Source organism: Chanodichthys erythropterus, chromosome 18 (genome assembly GCF_024489055.1).
Source record: "Chanodichthys erythropterus isolate Z2021 chromosome 18, ASM2448905v1, whole genome shotgun sequence".
Classification (NCBI taxonomy): Eukaryota; Metazoa; Chordata; class Actinopteri; order Cypriniformes; family Xenocyprididae; genus Chanodichthys; species Chanodichthys erythropterus.
Window position 1 is genome coordinate 22347766 of NC_090238.1, and position 22512 is coordinate 22370277.

The window sequence follows — 22512 nt, forward strand, 5'->3', positions numbered from 1 at the left end:
TGTGAAATATATTTAAATAATACACAGTTATTTTAAATTGTAATAATATTTCACAATATTACTGTTTTTACTGTATTTTTAATTAAATAAATGTAGCCTTGGTGAGCAGACGAAACTTCTTTTAAAAACATTAAAAATCTTAGTGGTTCCAAACTTTTGGACTGTACTGTATATATAAAATAAAAAACTATATATAATGTAGTTTTTTATTATTATTATTTAAGCAGAGTCAAAAACAAAATCTTGTAAACAATATATAATATATATAACACAATCAAATAATGAAATAATAAAATTAAACATTTTTATTAAACAATTTATTAAAATACAAATATAATAATTTATGTACTTTTGTCTATACAAGTATTATAATTATTTGTTGTAGAAATAATTTACAGCAATAAATTCATTTATTGACATCTAAACAGTTTCAAAAAACAGAATGTATGTGAAGTTGTGAGTGTTTGAGGTAAAAAATGTTCTCAATTGAAAAAACTTCCTAAAATATATTTGTCTTGACAGACAGATTGGTATGGTAATAGAGATTGGCATGGATATGGCAATGATAATGTATTTGGTCTTGGCAGAATAGATCTGCTACGCTGCTTTAGAGCAAGTACCAAGACTTGCTACTGCCAATACATTCACAGACATGCTGCTGCTGCACATGTAACATACATGAATGAACCCCTGTAGCAAATCTATACAGGTGGAGCTGGGGAAGGTGAAAGCGCGCTACAGACTGCTAACAGAAAACATGATTGGTATTTGTTTAAATGTTGAGCTGCAGCTCTTTGGCCGCTGATGCAACACAATCAATGAGCTGTGCCATGTAGATAATGACGTGATTGCTACCAAAATGAGTTAGACCTATCAGCCTGCACCATCTAGAGTTTCATGCCAGAACTATGTAATTATGAAATATAGATCCTTTTTTGTTTGTTTTTTTTAAACATGCAAAAACTTTTCTTTTAGGGGAATGCTTAGGGTGGGTTTAGTCTGTAGTAAACTAATTAACTTTATATATGTAATTAAAAAAAAAAATTATTAGAACTTCGTTCCGCTCATTTCGTTGCTATGTTCAATTCTCTTTCTGTTCTTCCGTTCTCTGTAGTAGAAGATCATCCAGGTTACGACCCAACCAATCATCAAGCCTCCTACAGCAAGAACAGCAGCTGCCCAGGCTGGCACAGAATCGTTGGGGCGATCTACGGGGAGAGAGGTGCCCGGTGCAACTGTGGTGGGTATGGAAGTTGCAGGGACATCAGAGCCACTGTTTATTCGTGTAAAAATGAAGGGATGCTCCTGAAGAAGATACGTAGGGAAAGCATTAATTAAATATAATATCTGGGTTATTGTTCTCTTCAAAACAGTGGTTTCCATTGATTATTTACTCACCTTTGTGGGACAGTTAATCTTACTGCGGTCATATGTGAAATTATTGTAGGTTTGTTTATTCCCCACAGGCTCCAGCTTAAAACCACAATACAGGAGAAGTGCTGTTAAATGCAGGAAAGCTTCTGTGAGATTGTCATAAGGGGTGTGTAAGTGTATTTACCATGTTGTTCCAGAGCGCAATAGCCATCTCTGCATGTCCACGATCAGAGAAATGAAAACAGTCCACAGAGAAGAAAGTCAGGTCGGGTGTGCCATCCTAAAGCAGAGAGAGACATTTCATCTGTTAACGTTGACCCTGATAATGAGAGTCGAGGTTTGATAGCTATTAACATATTTAAACATTTCTAAATGTGTTAATGTGTGATCTCATGAAACCTGAGCTCTGTTAGAGATGTTTTAATAAAGCTAACCTTGATCATTGGAACAACAGAGTTCTTAAAGAAGGGCTGTAGCACCACCGCAAAGTCCTGTCTTCCGTCATACCGTCCCCCATACACCAGCTTTTCAGTCTCCATCTGACACAGAAAACAACACTTTTATCATTGAAGGTCAAGATAATCCAAAGCCCACTCAGGTAATCAGTTATAAATGAACTGACAACTTGAATGGCTACAGACCTGTAGATTTCTGTTGACCAACTTCATTTCATTCATTTCTGGAGAGTTCTCACGGGGATTCAGAAAACATGGACAGGAGTTCCTGTCACACACAGTCATGAGAATGTTGTTGGTGTACATAAGAACATGGAAATGTACACTGATTTTCAGATGAAATTGTTTATTAATTAATTTACTTTTGCAGGAGGCTGCAGCCCAGTGTGTTCCTCTTTATTATACGCAGATCACTGACCTCTAAGATTTCCACAAAATTTACCAGCACTCTGGGAACCTGCACACACACACACACACACACACAAAAACATAATATATTTTTAATTTTCTTGTGTTAATTATATGTGAACGTGTGTTAAAATAATGTCACTGCATTTTTAAAAAAAAAAAAAAAAAAAAAAAAAGCCTTTGTATTTCTTTAGGCAAAATAATTTTTAAACTAAATTATTTTCTGAAACTTTTTGTTACTATTCTAACTTTTTTTCCCTCACAATTCTTAGTTTAGATATAAACTCAAAATTGTGAGATATAAACCCACAATTGCAAGACAAACGTCAGAGTTTTGAGATAAAAATGTAATTAAGTTATAAAATCTGAATTTGAGATAATAACATACAGTGGCATGAAAAAGTATGTGAACCCCTTGCAGAATCTGTGAAATTATTGTAAGACTGATGCCAGAGTGCCTGGACCAAAAGGGCTACTCTTTGAGAAAACAAAGAAAATTACCATTTGAACTCTCTCTTGCAAAATAGCATCCCCACCCGAGACGCAATCACACTGAGTCAATCACACCTCAGCATCTGCCTTAATCTACATTTCACTCCCTTCACCTTCTCCCCCATCTCTTCTCTCTACATACAGAGATGACCTAGAATTCACCCAAAATCTATCTGGTTTAATGTGAACAATCATCAAAGAATGCTATACAATGTTTGGTATCGTTTGAAATGTCTCAGTGCAACTGGTACAACGGTCTCATCTACAGAAAAGTAAAACAAAGGTATTAAAGGTTTTAAGAGTTTTAGAGATACTTTGGTTGCAACCATGGGTGTGTCCCTTTCCCAAGGTTTTGATCCAAATTACCTCCTGTTCCACAGCAAGGTGCAAACCCCTGAGGTCTGTGACCCTAGTCAATGCAAATTTTGATTGTTAGTTCATGCCCCACATTGGGGGATGTTTTGTCTTGGTCTGAGTATTTAAAGAAATGTTGCAAAAGGCTCAGCACGCTTCTGTATTCAGACGTGCCCTCATTGCTGGGTGTCTAGGACACTCAGCAGTGTGTCTTTTCCTAATGTCAGGTATGCATCTTACTCTATTTCTGAGCATTTGATGTTTGGTATTGATCACCTTTGAATTGATTATGTTATTGGCATGATACATTTACCTGACTAATAAATTGTCACATTTGATTTATTCTGACTTACTCTGAAATTATTGACTTCAGTAGATTACGATGTATCCATTGTTACCGCAAATCTGCGTCAGGTTAGTAACGGACTAAAGTCCAGTTGAGTGGAGCATAGGGCACACTAACTGTGATTTTAGAGCTCCGACTAACACTTGGCACTAGTTCAAGTGTACTTAGACTTAAAGGCTAAAAAGGGAATTCCGTTTAGGACAACTAATCGACCAACCTAAATAGGGTGAGCCTTACCTATGTTTATTGTAATGTTACTCTAGCTAAGTGTACATGGGAAACAATGGCATAACCAAACCAAAGCTACTATAAGAGAAGTAATATTGGTCGGCTTAACTGTAGTAGTGGTTGTAACCTCTGACTAGAGTTAGTGTTACTTTAATTCAAGTGTATACAGATCTATGGGGGACTAAACCAAATACTTTTAGAGAAAGCAAGCATGAGAGCGGCACTCTATTAGTATAATCAATTACCTCTGTCTATTGACCAAGACCGATGAGTTTGTGATCGTGGGCCCGCATATTAATGAATGGCCAGTGCGAGGACCCTGTGCGACACTGAGAACCGAATGAACGAGTATAATAAGAGTAAAGAGTTAAATAGAATATTCAAATGTAAAGCTAAATTATTATACAAATGACCAATAATCAATTGACATTCTAAACTAAATTCGAGGTCATAATAACATGGAGTCAGATAAAAGATTATTTGGAATTAAACTACTTTGCCACGCTGAAAAGACGGAACGTGCAAGAAACCTTCCCCGTCCTGTGGGAAACCGCCATTGGGCCGATTGGGCGGGTCTTACATTATTTTAATAAAAAATGCATGTTATTTTTTGTTTAGTACTGTCCTGAGTAAGATATTTTACATAAAAGATGTTTGCATTTAGTTCACAAGACAAAACAATAGCTGAATTTATTAAAATAACCCCATTCATAAGTATGTGAACCATTGATTCTCAATACTGTGTGTGGTTACCTGATGATCTACAACTGTTTTTTTGTTTTGTGATGGTTGTTCATGAGTCTCTTGTTTGTCCTGAGCAGTTAAACTGAGCTCTGTTCTTTAGAAAATTCCTCCAGGCTCTGCAGATTCATCAGTTTTCAAGCATTTTTGCATATTTGAACCCTTTCCAGCAGTGACTAAATGACTTTGAGATTCAACTTTTCACTGAGGACAATTGAGGGACTCAAACTCAACTATTAAAAAAGGTTCAAACATTCACTGATGCTCCAGAAGGAAACACGATGCATTAAGAGCCGAGGGGTGAAAACTTTTTAATTCAAATATCAAGGTAAATTGTACTTAATTTTTCTGCCGGGAAACATGCAAGTATCTTCTGTTGGTTCCGAAGGGCAGTACTAAATGAAAAACAATGATATTTAAACAAAATAAGAAAAATTGTGACATCTTCATCCTGTTCGAAAGTTTTCACACCCCGACTCTTAATGCATCGTGTTTCCTTCTGGAGCATCAGTGAATGTTTGAACCTTTTTTAATAGTTGTGTTTGAGTCCCTCAGTTGTCCTCAGTATGAAAACAAAGATCTCAGAATCCTACAGTCACTGCTGGAAAGGGTTCAAAATGCAAAAATGCTTGAAAACTGACGAATCTGCAGGAGCTGGAGGATTTTTCTAAAGAACAGAGCTCAGTTTAACTGCTCAGAACAAACAAGAGACTCATGAACAACCATCACAAAACAAAAAAACAGTCGTAGATCATCAGGTAACCACACACAGTATTGAGAATCAATGGTTCACATACTTATGAATGGGGTTATTTTAATAAATTCAGCTATTGTTTTGTCTTGTGAACTAAATGCAAGCATCTTTTATGTAAAATATCTTACTCAGGACAGTACTAAACAAAAAATAACATGAATTTTGTATTATCCCTCTTATGTTATTAAAATAATTCTCATTTTCACAGATTCTGCAAGGGGTTCACATACTTTTTCATGCCATTGTAATTGAGTTATAAAATCTGAATTTGAGATAATAACATAATTGAGTTATAAAATCCGAATTGCAAGATAAAAAGTCACAATTACCTTTTTAATTTTTTTATTCTGTTGTGGAATCAAGCTTCTATAGAGAGCAGACATGTTTTCATATTATTCACTCATTGTATGAATGTGATCAGGTATGTGCATCTCTCTCACCTCATTATACAATATGTCCAGACTGTCTCTGATGTGACCGATGTACTTAGAAGGGGATAGAGAAGCCTGAGTAGAAAAAAACACAGCACACAAAGCAAAATTGAATTGTTGTTTGCTGGTCTTAAAAAAACATTTACAACGACACAATGGCACATCTCTGTTAGCTAGTATCAGAATGTATTTTAGCTGCTTAAAGGTCACTGCCGAGGTTCTCTGACGTAAGAAGAAACCATTTATGATGGCGAGATGATCATCCACTCACCCGGTCATGACAGTACTGGCAAAGGTCATTTCCCCCAATAAACAGTGTCACCAGCTTCCAATCCTTCTCAAAGTCCACTTCCTGAAAAAAGAGAGTAGTGTGCCATAAAAACATTTATTTGTTTAGTCTTTATTGTCACACAAAAATTGGTGGAATTTGCTTTGTGCAGCAAGTAGTTGGCACATACAAAACATATTTAAAACACATTTATATATAACAGAAGACATTGTCATTGTCATTTGTATGTATTTTTTTATTTATTCACCACAAAATGGTTCAAACTACTTAAAAAAGCATTAAATAAGCATACTGACCGTGCTATCCTTTAAAGCTGTGATCAGATCCCTCACTTGTGCTGTTATATTACTGAATGGAGAGAAAGAATCCATTATATAGATACTATAAATTGTGTTTGTGTATATATGTGTATGTGTGTTTCTCACTTGGCTTTGGCACCGCTCACTGCCATATTGAAGCCATTTGGCCTCTTACTCTTTCCTTTTGAGAATCCGAAGACACTTGGATTGAACTTCTTAAGTATGTCTGATAACAAATATTGGCAAAGGGTGCCGGTGAGCGTTATGTTATTAAACAAGAATCAAATCTGATAATAATGCTTAGAGCAATTAGAGTCTCTTTCCTAATCAATACTGCTAATAACAACCAATATAAATTACATAAAGTGTTACATAAGAAAATACTCACTTGGCAATGTGGTGACAGTTTCCAAAGTATCATCCCCACCAATGCTGTCAATCAAATTAAACAGAGACACTTAGAAAACATGCAGAGAATATAACAAATCAATTCCACAAGCATAGGTTGACACAAACTCACCTCCAGGAAACCCCTCGCTCCTCATCTGCCAACTGCAGAATGTTTTCAGCTTTTGCACCAAAGCCAGCCTGACAGATGCAAAGAGAGAGAGAGGCAATTACAGCATGACAAAACACAACAACATACACAAATATACACCCACACTTACAGTGATTGAATCTCCCAGAGACGCCACCACTTTAATGTCAGCTGGACGAAGCCTGTGAACTGAGAAAGAAATCTGATAAGGTGACTATCCTGGATACCACAACACAACTAAAAGATAATAAATCAAGTGTATTTTGTAAATTATTTTGTAAATTCAAGCTACTTTTCATTAACAAAATATTTCAGTTCAATTAGACACCGTCTTAGATATACGTACATTTAAGTTTAGATTAAAAACCAATAGACAACACACTGACAGAAAAACATAATCAGTGGAAGATCTCTCAGAATATTCATTTAATCTGCTTTGCCCTTATTTAGTTAAAAAAAATCCTGCAAATGTTTCTCTCTTTTTTACTCTCTCTTACCAGATGTTGGTGCAGTGTCAGAGGGTGATGTATCTACACATGAGAAATCACTTCCCCAATTCTAAAGTGATAGGGTGAAATAATTTCATAATAAATGTTAATCACTTTAAGGCTGTATTATATTTCATTAACATCATATGTAATACATTAGTGTGACTTACTGTTATGGGTGGAGGAGTAGGAGGAGGGGTTTCGTATGTGTAATTGCTGTTCTGATAGGTCTTCAAATAGGGAGAGGACTAAAGAAGAATATGAAACAGTGTTACCATTTGACACAATTATATAGTTTATTATATGTAGTAATCTCATATATTATATAGAAGTAAACTTACCTTTTCTGGGCATTTAAGAGGGACACCTGCAGTAAAATCTTCTTTATCCGTCTTATTACCCAAAGGCTCCATCTGAGAAAGAGAGGCAAAGAGGGAGGGAATGAAACAGGAAATTCATTTTGAGAATTAACATGCTATAAAATAACTGAAATTTTTTGGGATTTTTTCTCTTGTTGAATCATATCAAATTTTATAAAACGGTTAGTTCCTGTCCTTGATTCTGATTGGTCAATAGCTGTGTTTTTTTCACGATAAAACACGGCTATGACCGCTTCACCCAACGGTTCTGTGTATTACTACACAACACCCTTAGCAACCACTCCTATGTTCATCATAATATATCTGTTTAAATGTCCGATGTATTATCTTATCCTTTTAACAGTTTTAAGGGGTTTTCCCGTGACTGACAGCGCTAGTCAAAGCATTTGTCAGTTGCGTCTTGTTCTGTGTTCACATTCACAACAATTCAGTCTTTTCAATGTAAAAGTCTTCACTACTGACTGACACAATCATAAAGACAGTCTTTGCTGCCATCTAATGGCGTAATAATGTAACTTCTGTTGCAATTCACGGTCAGGGACTATTTTTTTCTGGCGGAAGGAAGGTTTTTAGTGAAAGTTTACTTCACGAAAGTTGCATTGATACATATTTTTGGCTTTAATATTTGTATTGTGTGGTAACCGTTTTATAAAAGCAATAAGATATGTGAGGCTAGTGCTGTACCGTGAATAAGTCACGGCTGAAGGAGTTGCAGGCACTCCGCTTCACATCGTGCCTAACATCGCCCTTGAGCCGTGACTTATTCACGATACACCACAGCCTTTCGTACCTTATTGCTTACTTAAATCACAATTCAAAAAAGTATAAATAAAAAATAAGTATAAAAGCTATTTTATTGTTGAAGTACTACAGCATTCAGTCATTTACACTAAATGCAACAAATAAAATAATAAATATTTATTTTTTATTATCTATTTTATTCATGCTTGCAAGTGCATGTAAGATATTAATAAATTGTAATTAGGTTGATACACTATTCTGTGCACCTAATCCTTTTATCTCATATACTCACCATGTTATTCCAGAGAGCCCGAGCCATGAGTGTGTGCGCTTTCTGACTGAGATGAAAACAGTCTGGAGAGAAATAGGAACGGTCAGGTGTCCCATCCTAAATAAACATGGAAATAATGACAGAATGAGAATGAGAACAAGTGGATCAAGAAAGGATAGCCAATGATTAGTTAGATTTTTGGATTGTTCAGCACCTCCAGAATGGGTAGAAACACATTTCTAAAGAATGGCTGTACGACCACGGTGAAGTTATCATGTGTGTCATATCGTCCAGACTCCACCAGCTCCCTCATACCACGCTGAGAATAAAACACAACTCAGCATATATGATATATTCAATATTAAAAAGCAATTTAACACAGTTACAATAACATTAATAATATGACCATTTATAGCTGTATAATTGCTTTATATTAGAGATGATCAAAATGTCACATTAATAATACAGACGTTTACACAAAATAAATTCATTTTCATGTAATAAGTTGTTTACCTGATAGGCTTGGTTAATCTCCTGCAGCATGCGGAATTCATAAGATTCATCTTTAGGTTTCAGAACACAGCTGCATATCATACTAAAACATTTAATGCAAAGCAAAATAATGTAAGACAAACATGTACAGTAACAAAACTTTCAGAAATCATGTGTTCTAACTGAGTCTAGCAGAAATCAGAACAACAAGTTGTTTATAGGGCAAAACTCACTTGACCAGCCAGGTAGGGCAGCCTAAACTGGTGATCTGATGGAGGCGGCGCAGTGGAACTATATCCAGGAGCTCCACTAGATTCACCAGGGCACGAGGAACCTGGAGAAGACATGACAACTCATATAGGCAGCTGGTTGGAGCTAAACTCTGCAGGACAGTGGGCCTCCAGGGTCGAGTTTGGAGACCCCTGCTATAGAGCATCAGAGCCAAATCTACCTCACCTCATTATGTAATATGTCCAGAGCCTCACGAATATACTTCACAATGTTATCAGGAGAATAGTATCGCTGAGGAGAGATAAGAGAAAGAGAAGGATAAAGAGGGATAGAGACACTAATTGTAGATCTATTAATGAAACGCTTATAATAAATAAAACCGTCTCTATTAATATCAGCGTACACTATCAGAGCAGTGGGCGCACATGTCATTTCCTCCAATGAAGACCGTGATAATCTTCCAATCATTCTGGAAATCAATTCGCTGAAAAGAGACAGAAATATTCAGATAGTCTGAATGATTTAGCACAGATTTAGCCTGCTTTGTGGGGACTAAATATCCATCACAAGAATAGAAAAACCTGATCTCTTAAAGTTATGGTTCACCCAAAAATATAAATTCTGTCCTCATTTGCTCACCCTCAAGTAGTTCCAAACCTGTATGATTCTTTGTTCTGCTGAACACAATATTTGGACGAATGTCAGTAACCAAACAGATCACACCCCCCATTGACTACCATAGTATTTATTTTTCCTACTATGGTAGTAAATGGGGGCGAGAAGAACACAAATATCTTCTTTTGTGTTGAGCAGAAGAAAGAAATTCATTCAGGCTTGGAACTACTTGAGGGTGAGTTTAATTTTTGGTTGAACTATACCTTTAAGGAAAGAAAATAGTTCAAAGAACATACTACATAATCAAGAACAACTAAATAATACTTTAATGAAAATTTAAGGGTCCAAAATATCATTAGCTCATTATGACAACATTTCCAACCACAACAGAAAAGCAAATGTGTGTGCATGTTTGAGACTAACCGAGTCTTCTTTCATTCTTTTAATGACAGCACGAGCTTGACTGACCATATCACTGAAAAATGACAAAATTACATTTTTATTACATTTCTTTATGCACACTACCATTCAAAAGTTTGGGGTCAGTAAGATATTTTTTAAACAAATTAATATTTTTATTCAGCAACGTTGCATTAAATTAATCAAAAGTAACAGTAATGATATATATACACTGCCCTCCAAAAGTTTGGAAACGCCCTAGAAAAGTGGGGTTTTGGACAATATTGGCATGAATCCTTCTTAATTTGTGATAATTTTGCACTGATAAGGAACAACACAAACTACTAAAACATATTTTATTACATAAACAGTTTATACATAGAAAAAACATACATTTTTGATTCATCAAAATATCCACCATTAACAGCAACCTGACCTAAACTGGGTTCTAATTGGTTCATTGTATTCTAAACTTAACTGGTAATCAATTGTTGAAGCTATTAAGGTGTGCTGACCCAAAAATCTTTCACAAACCTGGACCAAGTTTAAACCAGTAACCAGGCATCACAGCTGGCAAAGGGGCATGTCTGACTTTGACATGTATATATTTCCATTATCATGTAATCAAAATGAAAATTATTATCGTCCAAAACCACACTTTTTGCCAGGGGTGTTTCCATATATATATATATATATAGCTTCATACTCATTCATTTATTCAGTAACTGGTTTATAAGTGGAGAAGGTACTCACTTAGCTTTGGCTCCTGGTACTGCTTGGTTCAGAAAACTCTTTGCAGAATTCTCATCTCCTTTTCCCGTGGCATAGCCAGTCAGTGAAGGGTTAAACTCTCTCAATATATCTAAATAGCAAACAAACAAACATTATATTATACATACATCATACTCTCAAAATCCGATTCACATGTCTATCTAGGTAAAGGGAATGGTCAGGGTAAACAGATTTGGTCAAGCATGACACTTAACACAAGCTTTACCTTCACCTCTGGACTACTTCAAGGTATTAAGTATAAGGCAGAGATTAAAAAGCAGCCATTTATAAACTCTTGCGTGATCACCTATCAAGTAATTAAAAGTGTCATGACTACAATCATTTCTGAGTTGATTTCTTTCCAAATAAATGATTAATCATAAATCGACAGTAACATGTGAGCTTGCACATACTTGGTAAGGTGGTTACAGTTGTTAGGTTCTTATCTCCACCGATGCTGAGAATAAAAGAAAGGGAAACAAAATGAAACATGACTGTCTTCTGCTTCATGCGATCATTCTGATTCCCTCCCTCCCCAATTAATCATTTGAATAAAACTAAACCAGCATAATTTTTCTGCACCAAACTGATGGCTTACAATATGATCGGAATAGACACTCACCACCATGACAGGCCACGATACTCGGTGAGCACACCCAGGAGGTTGTTTTGTGCAGCACCCACCCCATTACCTGCCTGTTTTTTGGGCAAATGAAATGATATCACAAAATTGCACAAAACAATGTACAAAAGTAGCATATACACTACTGTTCAAAAGTTTGGGGTCTGTATAAGATTTTTTTTTATTGAAGTCACCATGAAATCAAAATGGACAATTCTTTTTTTTTCATGTAATATTGCAGTATTTATTACATTTTATTTATCTGTGCACATAATTTATGTGCACTCATAATCTTTTTTCAGAATAACTTTGACAACAACATCTTTTCTGTTCTCTTCCCTTCTCAGATGATGTGTTTACTGGACAACCTGTCTCACATAAGATCACAGCAATAGCAAAGGACAACGATCCAATCAATTCCTTTTCATGCTAACTTTAACACTTTTATTTAGCAATGATGTGTTTTAATGACATTTGTCATGTTACAAAAGATTTCTATGTCAAATGAAAGCCATTATTTTGACATTTTTATTTGTCAAAGAATCCAAAAAAAAAAAAAAAAAAAAAAAAAAAAAAAAAAAAATCGCAATGTTTCCAGCTTTCCACAAAAATATTAAACAGCACAAAACAGTCACGAGTAGCTATGATAAAAGCGCATGACGAAGGAGTATCCAAACACAACTGCTTTCCATAGACGTTAAACACTAAATGACATTACCACAGACAAGACCAGACAAAGAACTAGACAAAACAGGGAGTATATATACACAACTAAATGAGGGAACTAATGAGTTAATGAACAGCAGGTGAACTGAATCAAACTGACACATACTTGAAAACTAGCCCTGCATCCCAGCATACTATCCACCCTATCCGCCCTAAATAGTATTGAATATTACTAATGTCACATACTATTTAGGATGGATAGTATGCACATTGAGATGCAGGCTAGGTCAATTGGTAAGACAGACACACACACAAAAAACGTAATCCTGACAAACTGTTTTAACTATAGGCAATAATAAGAAATGTTTCTTGAGCAGCAAATCAGCATATTAGAATGATTTCTTAAGAATTATGGCAACGAAGACTGGTGTAATGATGCTGAAAATTCAGCTTTGCCATCACAGAAATAAAAAAATATTCAAATAGAATTATTCTAATTTGTAATAATTTTTTACAATATTACTGTACTACGGAAGAGGATTAGGGCCAAGCAATAATAAAAAATAAAACCATCTCCAGATTAAAGTTGTTAAATTTCGAGACAAAACTCGAGATAAAATGTTGAGAATACACTCATTAAATTATGAGAACAAACTCATTAAATTATGAGAATAAAGTCATTAAATTATGAGAATAAAGTCGTAATTTAACGAATTTGTTCTCGTAATTTAACGACTTTTTTCTCATAATTTAATGAGTTTATTCTCAACATTTTATCTCGACTTTTTTCTTGAAATTTAACTACATTTTTCTCATAATTTAACGAATTTGTTCTCGTAATTTAACAAGTTTTTTCTCGTAATTTAACGACTTTATTCTCAACATTTTATTTCGACTTTTTTCTCAAAATGTAAGCATTTTTTTCTCTAAATTTAACAACTTTAATCTCAAGATGTTTTTATTTTTTTATTATTGCTTGGCCCTTATCCTCTTCCGTACTATTTTAACTGTATTTTTGAACAAATAAATGCAGCCTTGATGAGCAAGATTCAAAAATCTTACCAACACCCAAACTTTTGAAGTGTATATTTGTGTATATGTGTATTATCACCGTCAATGAATCACCAATCGCTGCCACCACTTTGATGTCTGCTGGCCGTAGGGCATGGACTACAGAGGAGACCGACAGAAAGAAGCTTAAAAAAACTACCATAATTCACAGCCGAATGTACTACAAAGTGTTAGATGCCTGTTTACCTGAGGTAGGGATGCTGGGAGATGGAGACCTGTCTTCACAGATGAGCTCACTCCCCATCACCTGAGAGGTCAGATGCAGCACAAGTGAGACATAGGCCTATGTCAAAGCAACAGGGTGAGATTATGGTGAGAATGGACTCACTGGGTTGAAAAGTGGAGAGGGATTCGCTATTTCTGAGATACTGAGCTCTGCCGAGATTGAGTTTTGCTGCGTTCGCAAAAACGGCTTTTCCTGGGACAGAACAACAGGTTTAGTTAAGCTGGCTGTTTGGAAAAAAACGTTCAGACTTGAAACATCACTTACTCACACATACATATAGGACAATGTCAGTGCTACAAGTGATAAATAAATGAAATGGAACTGAAATACACAGTTGTGTACTAATCTTTTCACAGGTGAAGGACAAAAACTTGCATAAAACATAAACTTCGGAAAGTACAGAGAACATTTTTTTCAGATAAAGTCACATTTATGAACCGACTCTAAGGTCATAAATCATCAATCAAATATCTCTATCACCTCAGTAGGGCATGGAACGGTGACTATGCCCTGCCCATCTAATTCAGTCTTGTCTGTCATTGGCTGCAGCTGGAAAGAGAATAATTAGGATTGGTTAGAAACAGGGCTCCAGTTCTTCCTCATATAAAGGCAAGATTAGATAAGTGGCTTGAGATGAGTTTCTTGGTTGAATAAGTCTCAGATTAAATCTTATCATCAAGAGCTGATTACCAGTCTGCTATAAGTCACATCAGGATCTTTTGAACATTTATAGCTTGAAAGTAAAGTGTCCAGGATTTCACCTCAACATCTATAGGAAAAGTGAAAATGGCTTGCATTAATATTAACTTACCAAATTAGTCCAGAGTTGTAAAGCCAACATGCTTATATCATGTGAGGAGTCAGATGTAGAGGCTTTCATCTGAAAGTACAACAAAAAAGAACAACTATGCTTAATAATGGGTCAAATTATCCATATAAAACCGCTACAGTGGGATTGTTTCTAGCCCTATATGAGTCATATCTGTGGTTTTTAAAAGGGCAAATCGAATCAAATACAAATAGCATACTTTCAAGTCTCCATACAAGTCTGACTCAGTGAATCACCCGAAAGGTTAGATTTATATTTAGTCATTTTTGGTCATTCAGTTTCCTCAAGTACAACTAAAAAAAACATATCAAGTGCACTTTAAATTAACTAATAAATTGAATTATTGCTGGTTCTGACCTTTACGAATGTTCTTGACGCAATACATGTGCTATCTATCTATCTATCTATCTATCTATCTATCTATCTATCTATCTATCTATCTATCTATCTATCTATCTATCTATCTATCTATCTATCTATCTATCTATCTATCTATCTATCTATCTATCTATCTATCCATGTATTTATCTATCTATCTATCTATCTATCTATCTATCTATCTATCTATCTATCTATCTATCTATCTATCTATCTATCTATCTATCTATCTATCTATCTATCTATCTATCTATCTATCTATCTATCTATCTATCTATCTATCTATCTATCTATCTAGTGGCCTGTTCAAAATGATCTCTGAGTGGTACAGACTCACTGGGTCTGACAGATCGATGTGCACTGGACTGGACTGAAGCATTACGCTGAAATCCTCCCGATCGCTGAACCAGCCTCTTCTCTCTAGAAGAGTACTGACAGATTCCTGTTCAATGAACACATATAATATTTGATCATGTCATACTATTTTTGTATAGATATGCAAAAGTCACACATGTACGAGTGTGCATGCATGTTTTTTGGTATATAAGTTATGCATACCTGCAATGAAGCCATAAGCACTATTGTATCCAGCCTGCGTCTGTTTTCATCATATCCTTCCTCACATTGGAAATTACACACCCTAAAAACATAAACATCTCATAAAATAAAACTGTTCAACACAGAATATCATCCGAATTGGGTTTTGTAGAATGTGTTCTAATACTGACCGGTCGTGTGATTCACCTAACAGTCCACTCCAAACAACAACATGAACCAGTGTGTGTTTCAACTAAAGAAGAGAGAAAGCTGTTGTTGTAAACAAACTCTATTAATTATAAACTGATTCAAACTTTTGTTTGAATGATATTGACTATCTTCACCTTTTTATGTAGAGAGTCCAGTGTCTGCTCCACTCTATTCACTGTTGCATCAATGGCTGCACTAAAGTCCTAAGGATAAATACAAAATAATACAGAATTTTAGCTGCAGTTTGATTGTTTACTAAGTCCAACATGATATGTTGGAGGTTTATAGGATTTGTGGTGAAATGTCTGACCTGGTCTGTACACACAGAGATCTCATCAACTGGTATAAAGAGAAGGAGCAACTTCCACTGAAAGAGAATGACAGCACAGTTGATGATTGGTTAAATATCTTTTTGACTACTAAGATATTGGCAACTTTTACACTCTACTTGACTACATTTTTGAATAAGTAGGCCTATATTTACTCTTTACTCCATTACATTTGTGATGAGAAATGCTATTACTTGTTACATTTTGAATAGTTTTGCCCTTACTCATTTAAACTTGTCAACAAGGTTAGGCCTACTTTAGGCGAATGCGAGTGCATTAGCAAGTAGTTGCCGAATGAGCCGTTTCTTATATTGAGATGGCATGCCTGCAGCCAGTACCTTACTATACGGTGAAAAGCTGTAATAGATCTAACAGAAATTTTTTTACGTAATTTGCCAGTAAAGTGCTTTGAAATTTACAGATTTCGTAAATAATCTCATAATAGTGAAACACAGTAGCTAAACTGACATTACCACATTTCCAGGCACTGTGTGCCTTCTCTTTGTATGAACAAATAATCAATGTCTGTCAGTCCACATTTTTGTGAATATCTTTAAATGTGCCCTAGAAATTTTTTTTAAAAGATGTAATATAAGTCTAAGGTGTCCGTTATAAGTTTAAAGTTTCAGCTCAAAATACCCCATAGATTATTTTTAATTTATTTTTTTAACTGCCTATTTTGTGGCATAATTAGAAATGAGCCGATTCAGGGTGTGTGGCCGTTTAAATCTCGTGCTCCATGCCCCAAGAGCTCGTGCTTGCCTTAAACACCATAAACAAAGTTCAAACAGCTAATATAACCCTCAAAATGGATCTTTAAAAAGTCTAATCGCGTAAGTACAGTGTTTATTTTGATGTTTACACTGATTCTGAATGAGTTTGATAGTGCTCCGTGGCTAACGGCTAATGCTACACTGTTGGAGAGATTTATAAAGAATAAAGTTGTGTTTATGCATTATACAGACTGCAAGTGTTTAAAAATGAAAACAGTGACGGCTCTTGTTTCCGTGAATAGAGTAAGAAATGATGGTAACTTTAACCACATTTAACAGTACATTAGCAACATGCTAACGAAACATTTAGAAAGACAATTTACAAATATCACTAAAAATATCATGATATCATGGATCATGTCAGTTATTATTGCTCCATCTGCCATTTTTCGCTATTGATCTTGCTTGCTTACCTAGTCTGATGATTCAGTTGTGCGCATCCAGACGTTAATACTGGCTGCCCTTGTCTAATGCTTCAATCATGGGCTGGCATATGCAAATATTGGGGGCGTACATATTAATGATCCTGACTGTTACGTAACAGTCGGTGTTATGTTGAGATTCGCCTGTTCTTCAGAGGTCTTTTAAACAAATGAGATTTATATAAGAAGGAGGAAACAATGGAGTTTGAGACTCACTGTATGTCATTTCCTTGTACTGAACTCTTGTTATTTAACTATGCCAAGATATATTCAATTTTTGAATCTAGGGCACCTTTAACCTCTCTGTTTTATGTTTTGTTTTGGTTTAGTTTAATGTGTTCACAGTTTGTATTTATTTCCTTAGTTGTTTGTCACCTTAGCAACCTATTGTGTCCACCTGCCCCTTGTTAATCCATTCATTTGGTCTCTGTATATAAGCTACTCCCTGTTTAGTTTAATCCCTTTTCCATTCTTACATCTATATTAGTTGGATGTTCTGTTCTTGTGTGAAAATAATCTCCTGGGTGTTTGTCATTTTAATTTATTGTTTATTAAAGTTTTGCTGCTGCAGCTAGACTCATCTACTCATCCTTGCTGCCACCACCATGACATAACTGACAGTGACTAAAGTAAATATCAATGATGGCAACGTCCGTATCACTGGAAATTCTTATCACATTTGACGCTACTTATACCCAGGTGCAGAACAACTCCTGTGGAATAAAACCTTCAGATAACACGTAACTCGTAAGTTACAGAACCACACATAGAAATACGTAACACACATCTGCGGCTGATTGAATTGGATGACCGTAACTAACTATTGTAAAGGTCTGATGTGTGTTTAGTAGATGATGTTTACCTGAGTGGGGCTGAGAGACTCCATAATGTCCTCTGCCTTATCCATTAATCTCCTGTCACGCAAAGACAGCCATTGCAAACATACATTAAATTGTAGTGTCTGCAATTAAAGTGACTATTAACTTATTCATACAGTACATTACCTTTGGTCAGGTAGAACAGTTGATACATCAGGGTTAAAGGTGGACAATATTTCTAAGCAGAAAAATGAAAAGATGTTATTTTGTATCTTGAAAGTTAATTATTGAGACCTTCTGTCTCTCTTTGAGATACCGGCAAAGTATCATTATATCACCATCACCTCACATACACGCTGGGCCTAGCATGGGACGGTGCATACTTTATTGACTCAGTTATCTGTGCAGTTTCTGTTTCCTGTTCTTTCATTCTACCTTTGATCAGTTAGCAATTTTCATGACAAACATTGAGAAATTATTCAAATTATTAGACACATTATACAATTAAACCTTATTATCTCCTCAAGCTAAAATTTAACAGAATTTACAGAAACACTAAAGGATATAGCACTTATAGAGGTGAAATAAAGAAATAAAATTTACTGAAGTCATCAGTATAGACATGTTGATAACCCTATCACAAACAGTAGTGAACAGACCAATAGTATCGGGCCAACTGTATCAATCCAAAACAAAGTACTTAAGAGTGCATGCTAAGATAAGACCATATTATCACATTTAATTGAGATTAGGGACATGTTTGAAGGACGTCCTGTTAGGTTCCTTGTAATAAAAGATTTAAAGACTTTTTATTTGCTTGTTTTACTTTTAGAAAAATACTCTGCTAAAAGCGATCCTATTATTATATATAATTTATCATATCTCAGACAATTTACATCTGAAAATCAGTAGTGTAATTGTTCAGATACATGGTTGTGTATGTCTCCCCTAGCCTTGACTCAGGCTTTAATCTTTCCAAAACCTTTATACAAAGACCTGGATTAATCAAGCCTGACAATCACAAATAAATGTTTGACAAGTCTAAGCGAGCTCAGTCAATATACGTTACTCAGTAACAGCAACAAAAAATAAGGCTAAAATGAATGAGAGCAGTGCAGATGAGGAGAGAGAAAATTCAAGGTAACACTTTATTTTGATAGTCCACTTTGGACATTCTACTAACTTTGGAACTACTTGTCAACTAATTCTTAATAGAGTATTAGTATACTCTTTATTAGTATTTTGATGTCCCCAACAGACATTGTAATGACTGTAAATAACTGTAAATAGTGCAACTACATATCAACTTTTAATAACCCAAACCTTAATCCACCAAAAAAAAACAAAAAAAACATTAATACTCTACTGAGACTTAGTTGACATATAGTTGCAAAGTTACTTATAGTTAGAAGAATGTGTAAAGTGGACCACTGAAATAACGTGTAACCAAATTCAATAATGACATTCCGATGCAATTTAAGTACAATACTTAATGCAGGTAAAGGTAAAGATATTATGTATCTGTTTATTTCTGTAGAATAAGACTGAAGCCTTACCAGATAGCATGTTCATGGCTCTGATTTCAGCAGATCTGCAATAAAAAAAAAAAAAAATCACCTAACTGAATCATTTTAAGAGGCATTATAATAGCACTTACATTTGAGAAATAAATGAATATATGAATTAAAGAAATCTAATAATTTGAATGAAATGTCAATTTTCTGTATGTAGTGCTAATATGCTGTTTATTATATAAAAAATTTTTTTAGAAGAAAAAGTTTTATAACGAAAGGTTCCCCATTTTTTATTTTGATTAAATTTTATGAAATGAAACAGCCCGTAAACATACTTTATCACTAAAAAGAATTAAATGTTAAATATGATTAATTTAAGACAATCATTTAAGAATTCCTATTTATAAAGAACCTTTTTTGGCATAAAAAGTTCTTTAAAAATTAAGTTAAGAACCCTAGAAAACCCACTGAACCTTTTTCTTCCCTACGAGTATAGTTTTAAATATGAAATAACAAAACATTAGACAGTTTAACAATAGACTAGTGTGGTTGGCAGCAAACAGTGTGCTTCATTTTCAGCTACCTTTCTATTAAATTCAGAGAATGACCTGAATTTAGATATTAAATGGGTCAACATTAGTTAAACTAAAGTGCTGATCCATGTTGGTCTATTTTCAAGCTTACAGATCTGCCTCAATTCCAATAAAGCTTAACTGTTATTTTAATGCACTTGTGATAAATTTGGACATACCTCTCCATATCAGACAAAACCAGCGCAGATACCACAGACACATCAGCTGGCCTCAGAGAATGGACTGTGAGAAAGATTATAAAACAATTTGTACACTGCAATCAAGCCTAGATGTTTATTTCTTTTCTCTCTGTCTTATTTTACTTTACCAGAAACTGGAGTGCTGGGTGAGGGGGATGAATTAGCACAATACAGGGCACCAGACTCAACTGCAGAAACAAAGCAAACCCGTAAAAGACTTCTTGTATTCATGTGGAAGTACAGTTTTGGAGTGACAAATAAATTTCTGTAAATGCATTTCCTAAATAGCATTGGATGATTTGGAATTAATTTAGAAATAGATAGAAAGTGTATAACCGTCTCACATCTGCTCCATGACAGAGTAATTATTAACCTCTCAAAAAGCTAAAAAGTGAAATCACTCCATTTCTAATTTGTATCAAACCAGTCAATAAAGTGTCTAAGGAAGCTTTATGCATGAAATTTGAAGCAGAGCGGCAGAATATCAAGAGTTATTAAATACCTGCTGAACCTAGAAGGGCCAGGATCATAATCTCTGCACAGAAAGAGAAAGTTCTATCTTTTATTCCCATGATGGAAAGAATCGTGCGCTTCTCTGCTTGGTTCACTTGTTTTTTGTGCTGTCTGGAGTAAAGAGCAGTTCTGAAACTAAACTGTTCCAACATTTAGCAGCACCTGCTCTGATATATGACTGTGATTTACCTCAATCTCTCAGACACGCCTCCTGTTAGTTTGCATGTTTCAAGGTAGATGGCATGGGATTTATTATTATTATAGTAATGTCCTGTCACTTATCTGTCCTGTCACTTATCAAGGTTTTTATTGATAAAACATTGGCTAAGTCTATAGTCCTGGTTTTATGTCTTAGGATGATGTAACAGGTTTTGGACCAAGAGGAAATTTCACTAAAAAGAAGAAAGGTGTTCATAAAACTGATGGTCCTTCAGAGGACTATTTACATAAAAATACATAAAAGGCAACTGTAGATTTCTTTTTCAAAAATGTTTCAATTATTGACATGATATGTGGCTTAAAGGTGCCATCAAACGTTTTTTTTTTTTACAAGATGTAATATAAGTCTAAGGTGTCACCTGAATGTGTCTGTGAAGTTTCAGCTCAAAATACCCCATAGATTTTTTTTAATTCATTTTTTGGGGCATAATTAGAAATGCACCGATTCATGTTGCGGCCCCTTTAAATGCTCACGCTCCCCGCCAAAGGAGCTCACGCTTGCCTTAAACAGTGCATAAACAAAGTTTACACAGCTAATATAACCCTCAAAATGGATCTTTACAAAGTTTTCCTCATGCATATTGCATGCATGCGTCGGATTATGTGAGTATTGTGTTTATTTGGATGTTTACATTTGATTCTGAATGAATTTGAGGCTGTGATCCATGGCTAACGGCTAATGCTACACTGTTGGAGAGATTTATAAAGAATTAAGTTATGTTTATGAATTATACAGACTGCAAGTGTTTAATAATGAAAATAACGACGGCTCTTGTCTCTGTGAATACAGTAAGACACAATGGTAACTTTAACCACATTTAACAGTACATTAGCAACATGCTAACGAACATTTAGAAAGACAATTTACAAATATCACTAAAAATATCATGTTATCATGGATCTTGTCAGTTATTATTGCTCCATCTGCCATTTTTTGCTATTGTTCTTGCTTGCTTACCTAGTCTGATGATTCAGCTGTGCACATCCAGACGTCCTGCCCTTGTCTAATGCTTTGAACATGGGCTGGCATATGCAAATATTGGGGGCGTACATATTAATGATCCTGACTGTTACGTAACAGTCGGTGTTATGTTGAGATTCGCCTGTTCTTCGGAAGTCTTTTAAACAAATGAGATTTATATAAGAAGGAGGAAACAATGGAGTTTGAGACTCACTGAATGTCATTTCCATGTACTAAACTCTTGTTATTTAACTATGCCAATATAAATTCAATTTTTAATTCTAGCGCACATTTAATAGGGCACTTGATATGTTAAGTGAACTATGCTATATCTTTGTATCTGATGGTGCAAACACTTTAAACACTTGACACAAAAACCTCAAGAACAGTGACAATCAACAAATGTAAAAGGATTAGCTCTTAACATTACAACACAACAAATAACTAACAATAATGACAAAACAACAGCAGTTTTCTTAAAAAATGTCAGCAAACAATAATCCTATAACAGTAACCACATAATTTATTCATGCTGCAGTGCTTGCTGGGAACTCA

At 35.0% G+C, this 22512-nt stretch overlaps 1 protein-coding gene across 1 annotated transcript; it reads right to left on the reverse strand.

Annotated features, from left to right (window-relative positions):
- Positions 1–354: 354 nt before the first annotated feature.
- plb1 (phospholipase B1) lies at positions 355–20932 on the reverse strand. Its single transcript, XM_067367153.1, has 42 exons — positions 20767–20932; positions 20393–20452; positions 20244–20307; positions 19535–19569; positions 18165–18216; positions 18023–18074; positions 15947–16003; positions 15771–15839; positions 15618–15679; positions 15448–15529; positions 15227–15331; positions 14494–14562; positions 14163–14231; positions 13785–13874; positions 13643–13703; positions 13497–13555; positions 11720–11793; positions 11511–11554; positions 11080–11188; positions 10351–10402; positions 9716–9796; positions 9538–9603; positions 9315–9415; positions 9103–9184; positions 8804–8908; positions 8611–8706; positions 7539–7610; positions 7368–7445; positions 7207–7267; positions 6840–6898; positions 6692–6759; positions 6560–6603; positions 6298–6397; positions 6169–6220; positions 5855–5935; positions 5593–5658; positions 2192–2286; positions 2016–2097; positions 1809–1913; positions 1559–1654; positions 1399–1473; positions 355–1305 (listed from the first exon to the last, which is right to left on the reverse strand). The coding sequence occupies exons 1-42, from the start codon at positions 20927–20929 to the stop codon at positions 1048–1050; spliced, it is 3351 nt and encodes a 1116-aa protein (XP_067223254.1). The 5' UTR covers positions 20930–20932; the 3' UTR covers positions 355–1047.
- Between the last annotated feature and the right edge of the window lie 1580 nt (positions 20933–22512).

Coding starts and splice junctions, on each gene's coding strand:
- plb1 (XM_067367153.1), bottom strand. CDS start 20,929: ATGTTGGAACAGTTTAGTTTCAGAACTGCTCTTTACTCCAGACAGCAC. Junction 11,794..13,496: donor CGATTGGTGATTCATTGACG/GTGATAATACAC, acceptor CCCAAAAAACAG/GCAGGTAATGGGGTGGGTGC. Junction 2,098..2,191: donor GGCTGCAGCCTCCTGCAAAA/GTAAATTAATTA, acceptor TGTGTGTGACAG/GAACTCCTGTCCATGTTTTC.